Source organism: Sinohyriopsis cumingii, chromosome 2, assembly GCF_028554795.1.
Source record: "Sinohyriopsis cumingii isolate HCF-2022 chromosome 2, ASM2855479v2, whole genome shotgun sequence".
NCBI classification, from domain to species: Eukaryota; Metazoa; Mollusca; class Bivalvia; order Unionida; family Unionidae; genus Sinohyriopsis; species Sinohyriopsis cumingii.
The window spans coordinates 92,907,221-92,926,532 of NC_142962.1; the positions used below are offsets into that span (position 1 = coordinate 92,907,221).

General features: G+C 33.9%; 1 protein-coding gene across 10 annotated transcripts in view; it reads right to left on the bottom strand.

Annotated features, from left to right (window-relative positions):
- Positions 1 to 297: 297 nt before the first annotated feature.
- Positions 298 to 19,312, bottom strand: part of LOC149805376 (uncharacterized) — a 113,060-nt gene continuing 94,045 nt past the window's right edge. For 7 of the 10 annotated variants that reach the window (XM_089949786.1, XM_089949784.1, XM_089949782.1 and 4 more), the window contains 3 exons: positions 18,359 to 18,521; positions 17,107 to 17,160; positions 298 to 725 (listed from right to left, as the gene is read on the bottom strand). In XM_089949786.1, the coding sequence (XP_089805912.1) occupies positions 529 to 725; positions 17,107 to 17,160; positions 18,359 to 18,521 (414 nt within the window). In that variant the 3' untranslated portion in view covers positions 298 to 528. Of the gene's footprint in view, positions 726 to 11,736; positions 11,768 to 17,106; positions 17,161 to 18,358; positions 18,522 to 19,312 lie in introns of all 10 variants that reach the window. The other 3 variants (XM_089949787.1, XM_089949792.1, XM_089949785.1) reach the window with 3 other exon arrangements.

Below are 19,312 nucleotides of genomic sequence, written 5' to 3' on the forward strand. Positions count from 1 at the left end.
TAATATATCTTCAATATTGTATAGGATGTACTCCAACATGGATGAGGTCACATAGATGCATTTTTTTCTTGCTATGACCTTGACTTTAAGACAGATGGTATGGCTATGTGACACATAACAACATCTAGTCCTGAAATATTTTTTGGGCAAAGTTTTCTTAAAATCTCTATAACCAATACAAAGTTATGGGCCGGGCAAGCAAAAGTTAATGGACAGGCAAATAGATCGATAAATATAAAATGAGTGAACACTTGGGCAGATAGCCTAAATTTTATATAAGCAGTAAATAACAAAGTATATCACAATTCCTTTATTTGATATTATTACTTATACATGCATTTTTCACATATCAACAATTTAACCAGTGTCTACTAGATTCCATATCTGGCACACAGTTATTAAATAAATAATAGCCTATGTTTTGTTGACAAGTTTTTTTGCTATTAAAATAGTTTTTGTGGTGTTTCTCTTGTCCAAGATGTTAAAAAATATAAATTTTGTTAGTGAGGATTTCCAGGAGTTGTTCTCTCAGTTTTCTCCAAGAACTTCATTTCTTTCTGATACTGTGACACTGCGAGCACTGCTGGCAGTTCTAGGATGGCTTCTTCCACTCTCTGCTGTAGACTTTCTTTCTTTAGATTTTATCTGATTATTAAGCTGTTCTCTTTGGCTCAGGCGAGACAGCTGAGAACTTGTTGCGACTGGTCTTTTCCCTTCTCGAGAATCTACAAAAGTTGACAATTATACAACACATATTAACACTGAATAATATGCAAAAAATACATTTTTCTTATAGTCAATGTGATGTTGACTTTGATCTTTTGACCCCAATTTCAACAGACTTCTGTCTTACCCAAAAATGTAACCCATCTATCAAACTTTGAAAAGGGTACATGGTAAGGAATTGAAATTGTTGTGGAAAAAACATTTTTAAGTGACTATGCCTCAACCTTTTATTTTTTTTAATACCTAAATCAACAGGTTTCTTCCTTACCTCAAGTGCAAACCATCACATTGTTTGGTCTTATCTCTGATATAGAAATAGTCAAAGCAGAAACCATTTTTCTTCTTTCAGGTAATGATCTTTTACCTTTCACCTTTTTACCCCCAAATTGATAGGATTTTTCTCTATCATAAGTTGAAACCATTCCAAAAGTTTAGTAACTGTAGACTGTGAAGAACTCAGGTTATTTATAGCAACAATTTTTCTTCTGTGTTTTTCAGTCAGTAACCTGTACCTCTAAACTTTGGACCCCAAAGTTAACAGCCTTCTTCCTTACCCAAACTGCAGGTCATCCAGAAGATTTGGTAACTGTAGATTGTGGATAGCTTGTGTTCTTGTCCAGAAAGCACTTTTCTTCTTATAGTCAGGGACCTTTACTACTGGCCCTCAAAACTGATAGGGTTTTTCCTACACCAAGAACAAGCCATCCCCAAAGATTAGTAATTATATATAGTGGACAGCTTGAGTTATTGTGCAGAAATGAAACTAGCAACAGATGGATAGACAGATGGACATCATAACATAATACAAACTTATGGTGGGCATATCAAAATGTTTATACCTGCAACACAACAGACTCAAAATGAAACAAACAGCAATATTTTCAACATTTTTTGAGGACCATGCATGAGGCCAATCCTAAAATGTTAAAATTATATAAAAAATATTTTTAAAACCATATTAACAGAAATTAACTTTTTTTCTAAAATAAACAAATCCAAGTTATTATTTTGTGATATTTAAATGGGGATGTTTGTATTTCCCATATGTGAGCCCTGTGGTACACCCTTGACCCAGGACCGTGTGTCATGTGATCAACTGTTAGTAACCTGGACAACCATGAATTGGGTATCTTTGCCATGCCTCTGAATTCATTAGCATAGCAGATTCGCTTTCCCATTTTGATCATCAAAGTTAAGCATAAACTCCAAGTCATTTGGAAGAAATGGAAGAAATGAAGACTGATGACTGGATATTAATCATATACACCACAGAGTGTTATGGCTGGGGACAGCCATGGTGTCCCATGAATGACTCATCTGCCTCTGCCTACTTTATTCTTGGTCATTCTTTATTTTATGTTTTCTAATTTCATGGTGTTTTTTTTGTAATCATATCATTATATGTTTTTTATCTTATAGGTTTTGTCTAATGTTGTAAAGTGCTAAGAGCTTCTAAAGATTAGGCGCTATACAAAGTCCTCCTTATTATTATTGTACATAGTAACTGTTGTGGACAATAGTTTTATATCAAACTATCCTGCATTTACAATTTGTTTTTGAAAGTACAATCCTAATTTGTGTGAGAACCAAACCATGTCAAAAACATTAATTTAAAACAAATACATGCAGAAAATATTTGTCGTATTTCAAAGTAAATAAAGCTTATGCCTCAATCCCGTTTTTAATGATGCTTATTTATATCACAGGTATCTGACTTAATAATCCTAAAAAAATTCATTTGTTATAAGAGAACTTCAGCTGCTCCAATGTTAATAATTATATATGCTCAAACTATACTCTTTTGCATTAGAAATAGTATTTTTTCATATACACACAACTCTCTTGCTAAACATAATCCATGCAGTTCTGTGACTTGATATGAAAACTGTTCTTTGTACTACAGTCTAACTCTAATAGCATATTTACATCACAAAAACACTATTTCTTATGCATTATCTGACTTTCCTTATGACATAACAAGAGTCCCTCAAAGAGACTGATGCTCTACTGGCTAAAATAATATCCAGAAATTAAAGATATTTTCTTCCTTCTAACTACTGAGTTTTGAAGCCATATCTGATATTATTCAGCAATAACTAAGTTTCCAAATTACCTGCTGTGGGAGATATATTAAATGTTTGAGTGGCATCATTTTCATTTATGACCAACAGGACATCATGAGAAATCATGAGAAATCTTCTGGTGAAAACCCCGTCATGATAGTACTTTCTGTCATGAAGGAGCAATGATGCCAAGATTTTCATGATGGCTGCCATTGTGGATATCAGATTGGCACCATTTCCATTTAGGATCAACTAGACAGACATCTTTAGTTTTTGGTGAAAGCAGAATGTTAATATAACCAACCTCTATGAGAAGGAGCAGTAACAAGATTTCAAGATGGCCAATTTGTCAACCATATTGGAAGCCAAATTAGCACCATTTTCAATGACTAGCCATGATAAGAAGTCTTCTGGTGAAAACCCGATGCTGAGACAACCATATCTTCAGGAGAAGCAGCAATATAACTAAATTTTTAAGATCACTACTGTGGTTGCCATATTGGATATCTGAGCACCAACATTTTTATTTAGGACCAACAAGCCATTAAAGAAGAATTCTGGTGAAAATCTCATATTAATCGGACTTTCCATTCAGGAGAAGTAATAAAAAAAGGATTTTCAAGATTGCTGCTATGTGCTATGGTGGCCATACTGGACATCTGATTGGAACCAATTTCATTTTGGACCAAAAAGATATCATAACAAATCTTTTAATGAAAACCAAATTGTTCATAGACAATGTGAACATCACTTGGCACCATTTTCATTTAAGACCAAAAAGAAATCATACAAAGCCTTATGATGAAAAAATCCATGCCAATCTGACTTTCCATCCAAGAGGAATAGCAATAAGAAGATTTTCAAGATGTCCAATGTGGCAGCCACATTGGACATCAGATCATCATCTTTTTCATTTAGGATAAATCAAACATCACAATAAATCTTATGGTTAAAATAAAATATCAGTCTATCTTTTCAAAAGGGGTATAAACAAGATTTCCAAGATGGCTGCTGTAGTGACCATAGCAGCACTATTATCATTTGGGTCCAACAAGATCATGTGACGAATGTCTATCAAGTTTCATGGCAACCTCCAAAAGTAGTTTAGGAGTAGCCCTAAAATATTGTGTTAAGGGATGGATGGATGACAGACAACAGGCAAAAGAACATCCTATAAGCTCTTTTGGCCCATGACCAGTAAAACTAAAAATTAATTATAACTTTACTGACATTGACTGAGATGAAAAATAATTAACAATTGATTAATAAATAATAATTTTTAGAAAAATAATTATAATTACCAAAGAAAGTACTCTTAAATAGAAATTATAGCTTCTAAGTGTCAAAATGCTCCAACTGGTCTGAAGCTATCTACATCATTCTTGCAGCCTAGCAAACACCAACAAAAAGCTTGTAAGCAAGAAATTTTCTACACTATTAATAAAACATAAATTTGACACTTGCATATTTAATTTTTAAGATATAAACTGGCTATAACAAAACTGTTAAAACAGAGGCACATTTTTTGAAAGGTTTAAAAATCTGGGCAATGACAACTGCAAACAGGCAAAGTGAGCCTTAGCATTAAAACTTTCTGATTTCAAAGGAACCTAAAACATATGGGACCATTAGTTTAATGTCCCCAATCTATTTTCATTAGGTGCAGTCTCATCTTGTCAAACCTTTGACAAAAGCCGACTTTGTACAAAGCATAAACATGCTTACTTAAGGTTAAACATTTTAAACTTTCTGAAGTTAAAGAGCTCCATACCAACTCAATTCAGTAGTTGCCTATTTGCTTGTATTGCAAAGTTCACAAAATTTCAAGCTAAAGGTGATGTTACCAGGCAACAAAGTGGGTCATCAGATCAGGTTAATTTCATGCAGATATGTCACTTATTCTCAAGAATGTATTATAAAGATGAACCTTCGTGAGTGTTCACTTGATATGAAATTAATGAAACAAGTTAATAATATTACAAGATGTACCACAAGCTGCTTGTTGCAAGTTGCATACTATATTTAAGCAATAACAGCTTCAAAAGAGGTATCCACTGCAATAGGAAAATGCCTGTTTTCAATGTTGCAGTTGGAAATACTTTTCAATGCATATTACAAAACTCCCACCACAGACCCACACCTCCACATCTTCAGTACTCACTCTAATTCGAGACAGTGACCCTGTAGTCATAATACAAAACTAACACATATATGAAGTGTCTTCAAGCTATGACTAATATATATATATATATATATATATATATATATATATATATATATATATATATATATATATATATATATATTTGCACATATGTCTTTTAGCTCCTCTCTGGAAAGTAATGATGACATAATCTTGCAAACAATTATCTGACGGCCAGGATAACTACAGAACATTTTGTAAATTGACAGACAGTGGTTTAGAACATATGATATGAGGCAGACAGATGAAGCAGATAAGAATATACCCACTGAAGCATTGGCATAATAATCATTAAACAGCTCAGTGCCTGAGGACCAAGTTAAAGAACTGCAACAAGGAAAAGAAGCATTTATCAATAGATGCCTCATTTCATGACATTTTTTGCTTCTAAAATGACAAATTTCACTCAGTTGACCTGACACTACAGCATGTGAGCATCGTGTTTATACAGAGTGTTGCTGCTAGTTACGTGCAGGCCTCCAAAAGAGGTATATATTATGCAATCTATTTCTTTTTCTGTACAGGGACAAGAAAAAAATACTTTTTTTGTTTGTTGGGTTATAAAATAAGTTCATGTTAGAATATTCAATGGGTTTCAGAAATTTCACATCAAATGAACCCAAGTTTATGATATATCCTGAAGGACTTACCACCACTATGTGATGCAGCTATGCATATGTTGTTGTTGTTGTTGTGGGGCTTAACGCCATTTTTCAGCACATGATAGTCTATGCATGGCAGCCAGTATTAATGGTGGAGGAAGAACCCGGGAAAACCCCGGGAAGAACCACTGACCCACGAGAAGCTACTGGCAAGCTTTCTCACATACCAACATTGGCCAAATACTAGTCTTGAACCCACGCAGACAGATGTGAGATGGCAGTGATCTGTAACGGAGAGCGCTTTAGACCACTTGGCCACTTGTGGCCCCATTATGCATATGTAAAGATATCTATAAACATACAGCTTCTTTGCACATCAACCATATTTTTTTGGTGTAATTCCTGGGCAAAAGTTTTTGAAGTGGGTTCATAATAGATGCCCTGCTTCTAGGAAGGGACCTATTCTGTACATGTACGTACATTAGCACACCCAAGGCTAAATATTTGCATTTAGCTCATTAATATATACTGTTAAACCTACAGTCATCAAATTTGGTGAGGGTATGCAGCTTGATGAAGTACTACACCCTATAAAAATAGGTCACTGTGACCTATATTTCATACTTTACTGACATAGGCAAAATTTTGTGTTTTAGGTTATTTCTCAGACACAGTTCATACTAATGAAGAATCATCAAACTATATGATTGTGTGCATCTCTGTTAGTATGAGTGCCTTACTATACAACATCTTCATGTGATCTACAATTCATGCATTACTGGCTTAGGTTAAGTTTTTGTATTCAGTTCATTACCACATACTATCTTACCTAAAACCATAGTGAGCAAATGCACCTAGACAGTAGGTCCTTATGGTCCATACTGTACTCTTCACTTATCTGGGTTAAAGTTTGCATCTTATGTACATTTTGCAGGCAATGTTCAAGCTAGAATCATAAACTGATAATAATGTGCATCTGTGTTGTACCATACAGAATAATGTAACAAACTATGCCATATAAATTTTTAAAAAACTGGTTTGGATTTAACAGCACTTTTTACACATTACTGGCCATATCATGCCAAGGAAACTGGAGCTAAGATTTCCCAAGAACACACCAAGGATGCCAAACTAGGATGGCATGGGTGGGTATCAAACCTACAACCCTTGGATTACAAGTCTGATGCTCTACCAACTGATCTACCATAGGTCCCATTAACTTTTTACTAGCTTTGGTTAAGTTTTTCAATGACTGGTAAAATTTTGCATTTAATGGCTTTACTTAAGTGTTACATTTAGCCTATGACCACAGGAGGACTGGCATGATAGATGCATACTATCCAACAAAGAATCATGAAATCTGGCAAGGACATTCATCTTCATAAGAAATGCATCCTTAAAAATTATAAAATTTATTGAAAATTAGTGACATATCACCCCTGAAACAGCCTAAGCATGCCTATGTATAATAAAACATGCAAAAAAGTGTAAACTTATAGGCAACATTCTTAATGAAAATGGCAAGCAGAACATGCATGCTGTTTGTTTAAACATGAATTCAAGAAAAGAAAATAACATGTGTTTTAACATTACATTCACTTGTTATCATCACTGAATTATGCAAAAGTGATAATAAAATAATGAATGGCATAAAAGCTCTTGTTCCACATGCATGCCTACAGCCTATGCTACTTCCTTTGCAGCTTATAAATCCCTAATTACTGACACATTTTCCTTTGTATCTTTTGGTAAATATATCCACTATCATAGTAAAATCTTATTATTTTGATTAAAAATTTTCTTATTATTCAAAGTCAATAAAACCAATGATCAAAAACATTATATTGACTTATTGTTTGCATTATGAAGTGAAAGAAATAACATGCTCTGAAAATTGCTACAGGTCCTCACTCAGCTTAGCAACAGTACAAGTTTATATCCTACCAGTAAGTGTTGTATCACAGCAAAAATTGGAAAACTTCAAAACCAGATCACATTCTGGTTAAATTCTCTATTCATATATATATATATATATATATATATATATATATATATATATATATTCACTAAGGTAATTATGAATACCACTATAGAAATACCCGAAGTCCATGAATCAGGAAGCTTACATGAGCTGGATATAAGTAAAGAACTGTAATATGAGTTGCCAACAATAAACAACTGAGTTATCTCTCTCTCTCTCTCTCTCTCTCTCTCTCTCTCTCATATTCTCTCTCTCACATGCATGTGCACATGTGCCTGTATGAATGCATGCTATACATGATAATTATGCATGTGGTAACTCCATGATTCAAAATGAATAGAAACAGGAAATCTCACTGAAACTAACTCAAGGTTTATTTGCAATTTTTATCTTTACATATTGACTTAACTTTATTTACACTGGCATGAATAGCCAAACTTTCAAATCAGAATACTTTTATTTTGCAAATAAAATATAAGAAATATCTGAACAGAAAACTGGTATTCAAATATATGCTTAGTTACCTTAAAAGTTAGGTAGAATTTTGTAAACGAAACAAGATGAAATGCAAACTATGTAATGCTGGATTAATTTACAAGGTAACATCTTCAAACCTTCTAAAAATCACCTGAAATTGAAATCCTGGCTGACAAGGTAATCATAATGTTACCAGAGCCTTTACTATCAATCAAACAGAGCTCCAAATCTTTGTTATAGAAGTATTGTCAGGCATCTGTTCCATCTGGAGCTGCTGTAGTCAATCCGGCATGGCATTACCAACCACCATGGTCCAATCACCTTACTTCACAAAGTTTCTTCCAATATATTTCCACATTTGTACTTCTATTCAAGCTCCCAAGTCATTACACATCTATGGAATTAATAATTCTCCCAAAATTAGACACTATCCTTTCTTGATTTTCTTAAATGTCAGTAATGCAGATGCCAGCTTCATATAACTAACATATATGCAAACCTATTGCCATGACCTTGGAAGAGAACCATTTCAGTCATAGGGGTTGAGAAGTTTGCTGTTACATTACAAAGCCTACTACTACTTTTGCTGGGCATTCAACAATTTCATAATAATCAGAATATATTTAATTTATTCTAGATTAAATCACTTTTTCTTTCATATAGCTTTTTGAAAGTAACTTCATTATTTATGGGGAATCAATCATTTCTTTATTCATGAAACTGAATGGTCTACTCCCATAATTGGTTGATGCAAGGAACTAGTTCCATGGCACCTTTACACAATTACAGTATACTTTTATAGAAACTACAAGGCCATTTCACATCCACTGCAATGTACATCTTATGTATAATATGAGTTGAAGTTATAACAACTATTTAAGAGGTCTGAAAATCAGGGTTTTTTTAATGGCTGAACAGGAACTCTTGCATTAAAGTGTGATTTGGACATTTAATTGTTGGTAAAATAAAGTATATCCTGCTGGTCTTAATTAGGTTTAGATGACTGAGTTCATGGTGTTTTCAGTGCAGATTGTTGATGGTGTGTGTGTGTGTGTGGTTCAAACATACTAAAGCAGATAAACTAGGATGGATTTGATACTTTTACTAACATCAATGAATATCTATCTGCACCATATCCTGTCATAAAATACAATGTCATGCAAAGTTTATTATTAAATAAACATATAAATACAATGGTGAGAAAGGGCTTTTATTGTATGGTAAGATATGCGTGGTACGTAAGAATCAATGCAGTCGTGAGTTGAACACAAATATTTAACCTATGTTAGAAATGCATAAAATGAAGGTTTCAGTGACCTTCTTTGGTTGCAATGGTTTAGTACTATCAGAAATGCATCCAATGATCAAGTTTCATGATTCAAACATAACACCAATAAATGAACTTCAGACACAAAATTTAACCCAAGTCTGTGAAGTGAACGTAAAATATGGGCTGTTATGAATTACTTATACAATGAAAAAGGAGTGCTTATCAAGATGTATCCCATCACCAAATTTCAGGATTCTAGATAAGATATTGTGTACATAGAATGCAGTTGTTGTTGTAGAGTTTAATGCCATTTTTCAGTACAAGATAGGCTATATATGGCGGCCAGTATAAATGGTGGAGGAAGAATCTGGGAAAACCCCAGAAAGAACCACCGACCCACGAGAAGCTACTGGCAAGCTTTCTCACATACCCACATTGGCTGAGCACAAGACTTGAACCAATGCAGACAGAGGTGAGATGGCAGTGATCCATAATGGTGAGCACTTATGACCACTCAGCCACTTGGGGCCTCACAAAGAATGCAGTAAACTTCAACCAGTAAAATGTGATATGGAGGGCACAGTGAAATGTCATTTTTTGTATGGGTGTTGTACTAATATAAGTGTATAGAATTATATAGTTGACTGACTCAAGCATAAACAGTTAAAACACAAAATGTAACCAAAGTCAGTAAAGAGAGCAATATAGGTCATGGTTTCCTGATTTCAGATATAACAGTACATATATAGGAAAAAAAATACTCTACATCATGAAATCAACACAAAAACTTAATATAAGCCTGTAAAATGTGAAATGTAGGTCAGAGTGACCTTTTGTTGGGCATGGTACTAACAGACATGCCTACAATCACAGAGTTTGGTGATTCTAGCATGAACAGAACCTGAGAATAAACTTCAAACAAAATCTAGCCAAAGTTGGTTAAGCATGAAATATGGTCACAATGACCTACATTTGTGACAATGGTGAAGTACTGATCAAAAAGCATCTGATCATGAAATTTTATAATTCTTGGAAGAACAGTATGTACATATGGTGGAAAGACCAATCTGGTCATTAGCTAAATGCAACAACCTGAGCAAGTAACTTGTGAAATGTATGTCAAAGTGACCATTTTTTTTTGTAAGGATGTGGTACTAACAGAGATGTGGGTAAAACAATCATCCAGATGCATGTCCTAGGCACATTTCATAATTCAAGATTTAACAGTATACATATGTGTGCAAAATCCTGAAAAGGCAGAAACCTAACCAAGAATATACAAGTATATAAAGCACATGTATGTAAAAAGTTAGCCCCTTAGCCATCTCCTGGAGGGTGAGGTAGGTGGATCAAAACCCACTCCAATCTCCTGCTTAGGACACAGAAAGAAAGAATGGTTGAGATGATGTTGTTGTTGTTGTTGTAGGGTTTAACACCATTTTTCAGCACACGATAGGCTATAGATGGCAGCCAGTATTAATGGTGGAGGAAGAACCTGGGAAAACCCCGGAAAGAACCACTGACTGATGAGAAGCTACTGGCAAGCTTTCTCACATACCCACATTGGCTGAATCCGAGACTCGAACCCACACAGACAGAGGTGAGATGGCAGTGATCCATAATGGAGAGCGCTTTAGACCACTCAGCCACTCAAGGCCCCTCCAAGATCCTGATGATACAAGCTGTCAATCATCGCAAATAAAGACTCTAATGCCTAGCTAATTAGATGCTGACTCTTTTCATCTAAAATACATGTAATAGTTATTATACTGCAAGATATTTCTGCAAACATAAATTTAGGGAGTATGTAAAAAATGCATGCTTTAAAATTTCGTACAAGGGATATTTCAGCAATTGCAAATCAAGAGATGTCATGATTTCGAAGATGATACATTTTGACAGGATGTATCTTTGTGATCTCACTTTCTGACTTTAAAGAATCTTTTTTGCCACTACAACAAATACTCACTATATATAATATATATGGTATATTACACATGATTTAAGACTTCCAGCACCTTGATAATACATGCTTACACTATCCAAACTCAACCCTCAACAATAATTTACCTGGTGCAATATACATAATACATGCTACATGAAATCTGACAAATGCAAAGTCATGCCTTAAGCCAACTAGACCCTTGTGTACATATGAGTAACAAATTTCACACAATTTGCATTGTTCTAGAAGGATATTTTGGCAAAAATTCCTGGCCTTTAAGCAAAAAAGAACACAATTTTAAGGAGGGAAAGAATGATGATTTACTAAGGAGACCATCATTCTGATCATCTCCTTGAACTGGCAGAATCTTTCATGAAAACATTTCAAACAAAAAGGTACAAGTTTAAAATTGCTACAATTTATATGACACAACAAGCAATAGAATCTGACTATATATTTGCAATGTTACCTCTTAACTTCTGGCTTCTTCACCGCTGTCCCTGTTAATTGTAAGAATCAGAACAATTGACATTCATAAAATCAAAGAGCAGACGCAGTTCTTTGCCACTCAGTGAGCTTTAGAAAACTGTGAAGATATCTTTCAAATACCACCAACCTTCACCTATACCATATAGTTTTGGTAAAAATATTGACATCTACCATCTTCAAAACAGATGCATCTACTGAAGAAAGAGATAGGATCTGTATTTCAGGCTTGACTGAGTTGTAAATGTAATACTAAAATTGTGTTTTTATTGTATAACCTTGCTCGTTGATTAAGCTGGTTTGGTGTCGATATCATTGTCACCATTTGGTGAATATATCAGTACCTAGCATGACAAAGGGGTGGTTGGCTCCTGTAACTTTTGTTGTCAGTTTAAAAAATGTTATTTAAAACAAACAAAAGCCCTCCCATCCTCACCCTTTTTTATTTTTTCTACAGGTTGATTAGAAATGCATACTCCTGTTTATTTTTTCTTAGTTTCATGCAGCGTTGTGTGTCTATACATTGCAATATCATTTTTGGGGGCACCAATAATAGCAAACAATTTAGATGACTACTGTATACAGTTAAATGATTGAGTCTGGCAAGGACACCAGACAAGTAGATATTTATGTGAGGGACAAGTGGTTACCATAATTATCAAGTCAAATCATTAAGTATAGCATGGCTACTGGAATGGTAGATTGTGCAACATAAAGTGAAATGAAACTGAATTTACTGAGAACAATTCATGTTTCTTATCAGAATGTTTCGACTGTTTAACCAGGGTCAAATTATCTGCAAGTGACCTCTGTTTCCCCAATGTCAAATAATGCTGGTTGCCAGCTGAAGATAATTTGGCTGATGTATTGTTAATTTTGGTTGAATGCACACAATCAATGTAACTTTAGCCTTGCCCATAATTACATGATATCGAAATCATAAATCTTGGAATTTAATAACAGTTTAATAGATGTGAAATTTGGTGAAAACTACATAATATTAAAATGTAAATCAATTGTTTGTTGTTATACTGTCTCTTCTTCAGTAAATATATTAATGTAAAATCTGGTCTATACAAAATGGAAGGCCTTCTTTTATTGACACAGTTGAACAAATTCATCTCCCTTAAAAAAGTTTCTAAAAATATGAGTATATATCTCATAGCTGAAATTCACAAAATTCCTTAAGCACAGTACTCAATGGGAAAGATGCCTTGAAAATTATCAAGAAAGAATGGCATAAATTTCTTTAGCAAGGTGTCCTTGATCTGATATCTTTTGAGGCTTAAATCAGTGTACTTCATTATCTCTTATAAGCAACCCATTTGCAAAGTTCTGTTATGGGTATGTGAAAAAAACTCAAGTTACTGCATGTAAACTATCTTGTTTTGCTTGTTCATAGTGGTCTTGATCTACAGTCAATACAAATCTAACTGGTCTGGCTTCTTTGTCATCTTACAATGTGACCAAAGTGCATGTTTAATGAGGGTATTTTAGGCAGAACTCCAGTTACTGTAAAATCTGGAAAAAGATCTTACTTGAAATAAGTACATGTGGGCCTAATTTACTATTTGTTTGTAGCAAAGATATATATATATATATATATATATATATATATATATATATATATATATATATATATATATATTGCATGTGTAAAACAAATGGAATTCTAGTCAGTAAACTAATATTTTGTTCCCTTTTAAGGATTCACTGGGACTGCATGTTTTTAGCAGTACCATATTCTGCTAATTATGCTTTTTTGGAATCTTTCCTTGATAATACATCCTTATGTAACATATTAAAATGTTGCTTGATATGGTTAATGATAATCAATATCAATGAGTGCAAGTAAATACAAAGCTGTGCATTCATGATGAGGCCTATTACTAAGCTACATATAGATAGGTGCATATTGAAGCTATATTCCAAATCCAAAGAGGGTAGACTAAACTATGTTGCCATAACTCTATCCAAACTGAAGCTGATGAGACAAAGCCTACAAAAGTCATGTTTTGGTCTATGAGAAAATTTACACACCAAACTGCATCATATATATTGAATGGTTCCTAACCTATGTTAGTTACATGAATCTACTTTTGTGTAGATCTAAATTGATAGAAAAGGGAAATAACTCTGTCATAATTGGACCTTAAAAGATTAAACCTTAAATGGTGCCTGTACATGTAATTAGCAAGATACCTCTAAATGGCATCCATTATGAGTATGGGTTGCAGAACACTGGTGGTGACGACTATAGGGCTCCAATATCTTGATGTGTGAGCTCTAATAATCAACAGATTTACACCAGCATGATGGCTATCCAGAAGTTCCATGCTAGGTATATTAAATATATATTGTGTGTTTGATTGTAAGTGGTAAACAGGGTGTTTATGTAGAAAAAGTTCAAAGTCAACCTTATTTACAGTTAGACTTGGTTTATTCATTTCAAATATTCACACTCATTCTATTATGATGTAGGTCAAGTGAAAATGTGTATAAATAGGGATTTGATAAACAAATAATTCATTCCTGTTCCAAATCAGAAATGGGGGAATCTAAGATCCGAGTTTACAGTTGTGTTGTTGACATCAGATATAATTCAAGAGGAATTATTAATTTAAAATATTCAATGGACTTACTGGAGTGCTCAATGACTTTTTAGATTTATACACACTACTTTGGGATTATTGTGAATTCATTTAAAGGCATACTGAATTGCATCATTGTGTTATATCAGGACATACTAGACTATTCTAATTTATTTGGAACATTCTATAATTTTAGATTTGTGGTAGGATTATGATTATATGGGATTTAACTGTCATCTTGAATTGCTTGTTGAATTTACTTAACAGTGTTGGCTTTGACATTCTTTCTGTTACTTAATTTATGACCTAGAGTCATAATAGTTAATACAGTCTGCATTTTGACAAACTTTTTCAAATAATTTTCAATTCAAGCAAACTTTGTTGAAGCTTTCAAGGTCATTTCCTAGTTAAATGAAACAGCTGAATCCCTGTCAAAGCTTGCCTGGGGTATCACATATCTTCCACCGTTATTGACTGCATTAGCCATGAGCATCTGCTTAACTAAATGAAGTATGAATACTAGGCCACATATAAGTCAGTGCAAGATTTGCATCACATCATTAAATTTTCTTACAAAGTGATGCAAATTGCTAACAATTCCAAGTCCCTTTCAACCACCATGGTGTTCTGAACAGCATAAACATGATGATGTCACTGACCATCTACTCTAGGAAGAAAAACTGAGCATTGAAAAGCAAATATTCTAAAATACAATTTAGGTTTACAAATTAGCTGCTAGCAATTACATGTGCATAGATTTCTAATGGGGGCAATTTTTCCATACAAATCATGTGAAAAGCTAGTATGACATTAAAGTACACTACAACAGTCAAATCTAGCTTACTTGTGCAAAAATATGAAGAGTGCTTAGGTGTGATATGAGATTTGTTTTAGACTGTTAGATACAAATTTTGGTGACACCTGTAAATCTAGTAGTGGAATTTAAACATGTATCAAGCACAATGAAATTTATAGGACAATATGGTAAAAGAATCTCTGGCATTTCTTCCTGAAATCATCATATAACTATAGGAAATAGAAGCAATTTGCTCATGTCAATATACCCCCAACTCTCCTACGTTCTGACCTTAACCCATAATGGAGATCAAGCTGAAGTAACAAAGAGCATACCTCTTCTAAAAATAATCCATGTGTAATGACTGGACAGTTTGATATAACCATGGCACTAAAAACTGCATTAGTAGTTGCATTCACAAATTATGCATACATTATATCCAATAATAAATCAAAATCACAATATTTCATATAAAGTCATGGCAGCAACAATATCTGTCCACATGCACATCTTCTGATACCATAATATATACCAGGTTTCAACTGTGATCCATTAAAAAAATGCAAGACTAGTTGCATTTAACAAATTCTGTCTTACACTGCATTCACTTGAAGGTGAAAAGGCCAATAACTCTGATAAAAACTGTTAAAAGCAGTGATCTGTCAATAAGCCCATCTCCAGAAGTTGGTCACAACTTGTACAAAGCTTCATGGAAAACAACTGAAAACTGTTAGACTAGTTGTTTTCATAAGATTCTGTTGTACATTATATCGAACTGCAAGTAAACAAGAGCAATAATTCTAAAAAATATTTTCAGAGCACAATAAACTGTCAAAAAGCACATCTTCAATTGGTAATAATAACATGCACTGAAAGCTGCAGAATTATCTGCATTCAGAAGATACTGTCATACAATGCACTCAGCTGCAAGAAAAAAGATCTGTGGATATGCACATCATCAGACAATGGTCATAGGATTTACCACGTTTCATGGCAATGCTCTGAAAAGTGAGAGATAAGTTTCATTTGCAAGATTTGGTCATATACTGCATTGAGCTGCAAGACGACAAAATGGAATATGCTATGCATCAAAATTGCAAGAGCATATTGTGATCTGTCAATATGTGCATCTCCAGATGATGACCTATAATATTTACCAAGTTGCATGGCATTCAATGATTATCTGTAGGACCAGTTGCATTCAATGATTCACTGCAGGACCAGTTGCATTCAATGATTAACTGTAGGACCAGTTGCATTCAGTCATTAACTGTAGGACCAGTTGCATTCAATCATTAACTCTAGGACCAGTTGCATTCAGTCATTAACTGTAGGACCAGTTGCATTCAGTCATTAACTGTAGGACCAGTTGCATTCAATGATTATCTGTAGGACCAGTTGCATTCAATCATTAACTGTAGGACAAGTTGCATTCAGTCATTAACTGTAGGACCAGTTGCATTCAATGATTAACTGTAGGACCAGTTGCATTCAATGATTAACTGCAGGACCAGTTGCATTCAATGATTAACTGTAGGACCAGTTGCATTCAATGATTAACTGTAGGACCAGTTGCATTCAGTCATTAACTGTAGGACCAGTTGCATTCAATCATTAACTCTAGGACCAGTTGCATTCAGTCATTAACTGTAGGACCAGTTGCATTCAGTCATTAACTGTAGGACCAGTTGCATTCAATGATTAACTGTAGGACCAGTTGCATTCAGTCATTAACTGTAGGACCAGTTGCATTCAATGATTAACCGTAGGACCAATTACATTCACACGACTGTGTACCAGACAGAAGGATGAATGGATGCAAAGAAACACAGATACCTAAAGAGGCAGGGGGTATAAAAACGCTGAACTATCTGAAGAAGGATGAATAAGTTCCACTGCTTCACAGGTGTTGTACATATAACAGAAGCATACAGCAAAAAGTCAGAAAGAGCCTGGCATATTTTACCTGGAGTGGGAGGCAGGGATGGAGTTGGAGTTCTGCACTGACTCATATAAGAGTCTAACACAATAGCAAAAAAGTGATTTATACAGGTACATAACATATCATCAGGGAGCAGACTTTTTTAAGCAATTTTTCTGTAATAAAATTATTTTTCATCTTGTGCAAAAGATGGCATAATGTATTTAAGCTTACATTTTTTTAAAAAGATGGTATCATGTATTTGAGATTACATTTCTATCCAAAAGATGGTATAATGTATTTGGGATTACATTTCTATAAAAAAAAGTACACAATAAATAATTGTCTCTGCTGAAAAATGCAAAAACAGGAGGATTATGATTATTATCTCCGGTTGGGAGGAATAGAAAATATAAATGAGAAATTAGAATAATTATCTCAGGTTGCTGAAACGTGCAATTATTGGAAGACTTTGATTATCTCAAGTAGGGAAGAATATTTGAAAAATTGGGAAATTAGATAACTGGATATTTAGGGAACATGACTATAGTTAATACAGAAACAAAAATTGTTTAGAAAAAAAAAATCAATCAAAGCAGCAGCAAATCTAAACATTTCTTAATGTAGACAAATAATCTAGATGGAGTTTCCACATTTGGCATTCTGTCACAATGAAAGTTTTAAAATATTACATGAATAAGGCAACATCAATACAGCAAGATCATTAAATTGCCATACAATTTTAAATAAGAGAATCCACTGGAAAAAAAGACATTGAAATTTGTTTAGGACACTCCAATAGGAAGTAATTTGACATCAGTTAACTGACAATAATTCTTGGAAGTATTTGAAAATTATGTACACTATTCTTCATTTTATTTGCTTTGTCATAAATGCAGAAAAACCATGTTGGCCATCTAATTGTTATTTCTGTTGTTTTCAAACTTTATATAGGTTACACATAAAAAAATGAACTTTGTCTAGCACACACAGAAAAGATAAATCCCAACACCAAAAGTTAAATCTACCATTCCTCAAGTGTATTCATGTAAAAACCAGACACATAATCCCAATCCAAATAACCATGCACATAATCCCAAGCCAAATAATCATACACATAATCCCAAACCAAATAACCATACACATAATCCCAACCCTTAGAACCATACACATAATCCCAACCCTTATAATCATACACATAATTCCAACCCAAATAACCATACACATAATCCCAACCCAAATAACTAAACACATAAACACAACATAAATATTGATGCAAGACTCAAAATTATTTTACCTTTAGGCCTCCGAGATGCCAAGTTTTCCAAAAAATTCCCAAGAGACTGAAGTTCAGTTTCTAATTTTTGGGTAATTTCATTGATTTTGGCCTCTCTTTTCTCTGTCGTGTCTAGCAGTTGTCCTAGCCCATCCACTACCAGTTGGTCCCGCTGTGAAAATGTCTGAAAGGCAGAGCACAAACATTGTTAGATGGCTATTAGTGCCTAGATCTATTTGACAATAATTTAGAAATACTGAAGATCAGGATAATTAGAGTCAAACTGATCTATTCATCTGGAAGTCAAGAATTATCACATGTAACCCAGGTACTCTATCCTTCAGTCTTAAATGCATCATATTTAGGTCTCTTTATAGTGCAAAACATTGGTCAAAATACTTCCTGATAATTAAAAAAAAATGGTGTTTTATAACGTAAGGAAAGTGCATAATGCTAAATTATTCAAAGGTTTAAAATGTAATACAAATCAGATTGCAGGCAATTCTTAATCAGCCATGTGATGTCAAGCTGGAGCAAAGATACATTCATTTAGAGTTCTTGAGGGTTGTTTCATTAAAACATACATGACACCCATGGAAGGCAGGTTTGAAAAAAGAAATTTCTGCAAGGGTTCTCTAAAACAAAATCCAAAACTACTTCTATATGTTATTCCCATCATTTGAAAGAGTCGAAAGTACATAGTAATAGAAATTGTTTAAGCCCTTGGGAAAAGTCCTGAAATACAATCATTTATTCCTGCACAAGCATTTGGAAAGGGTAAATCTTTCTAATGTGCTATGATGCAAATGCTAATAGTATGCATAAGAATAAGAGTATAAAATATGATTTTGGGAAGAGCCCAAAAATTAACTCCTTAAAATGAAACATTTCCTGTTCACAAATGAGGAAAGGAATAAAATATGAACCAAGTGATCTCATTATATGGAGGAAGAGTTGATTGGCGGCAATGGGCTA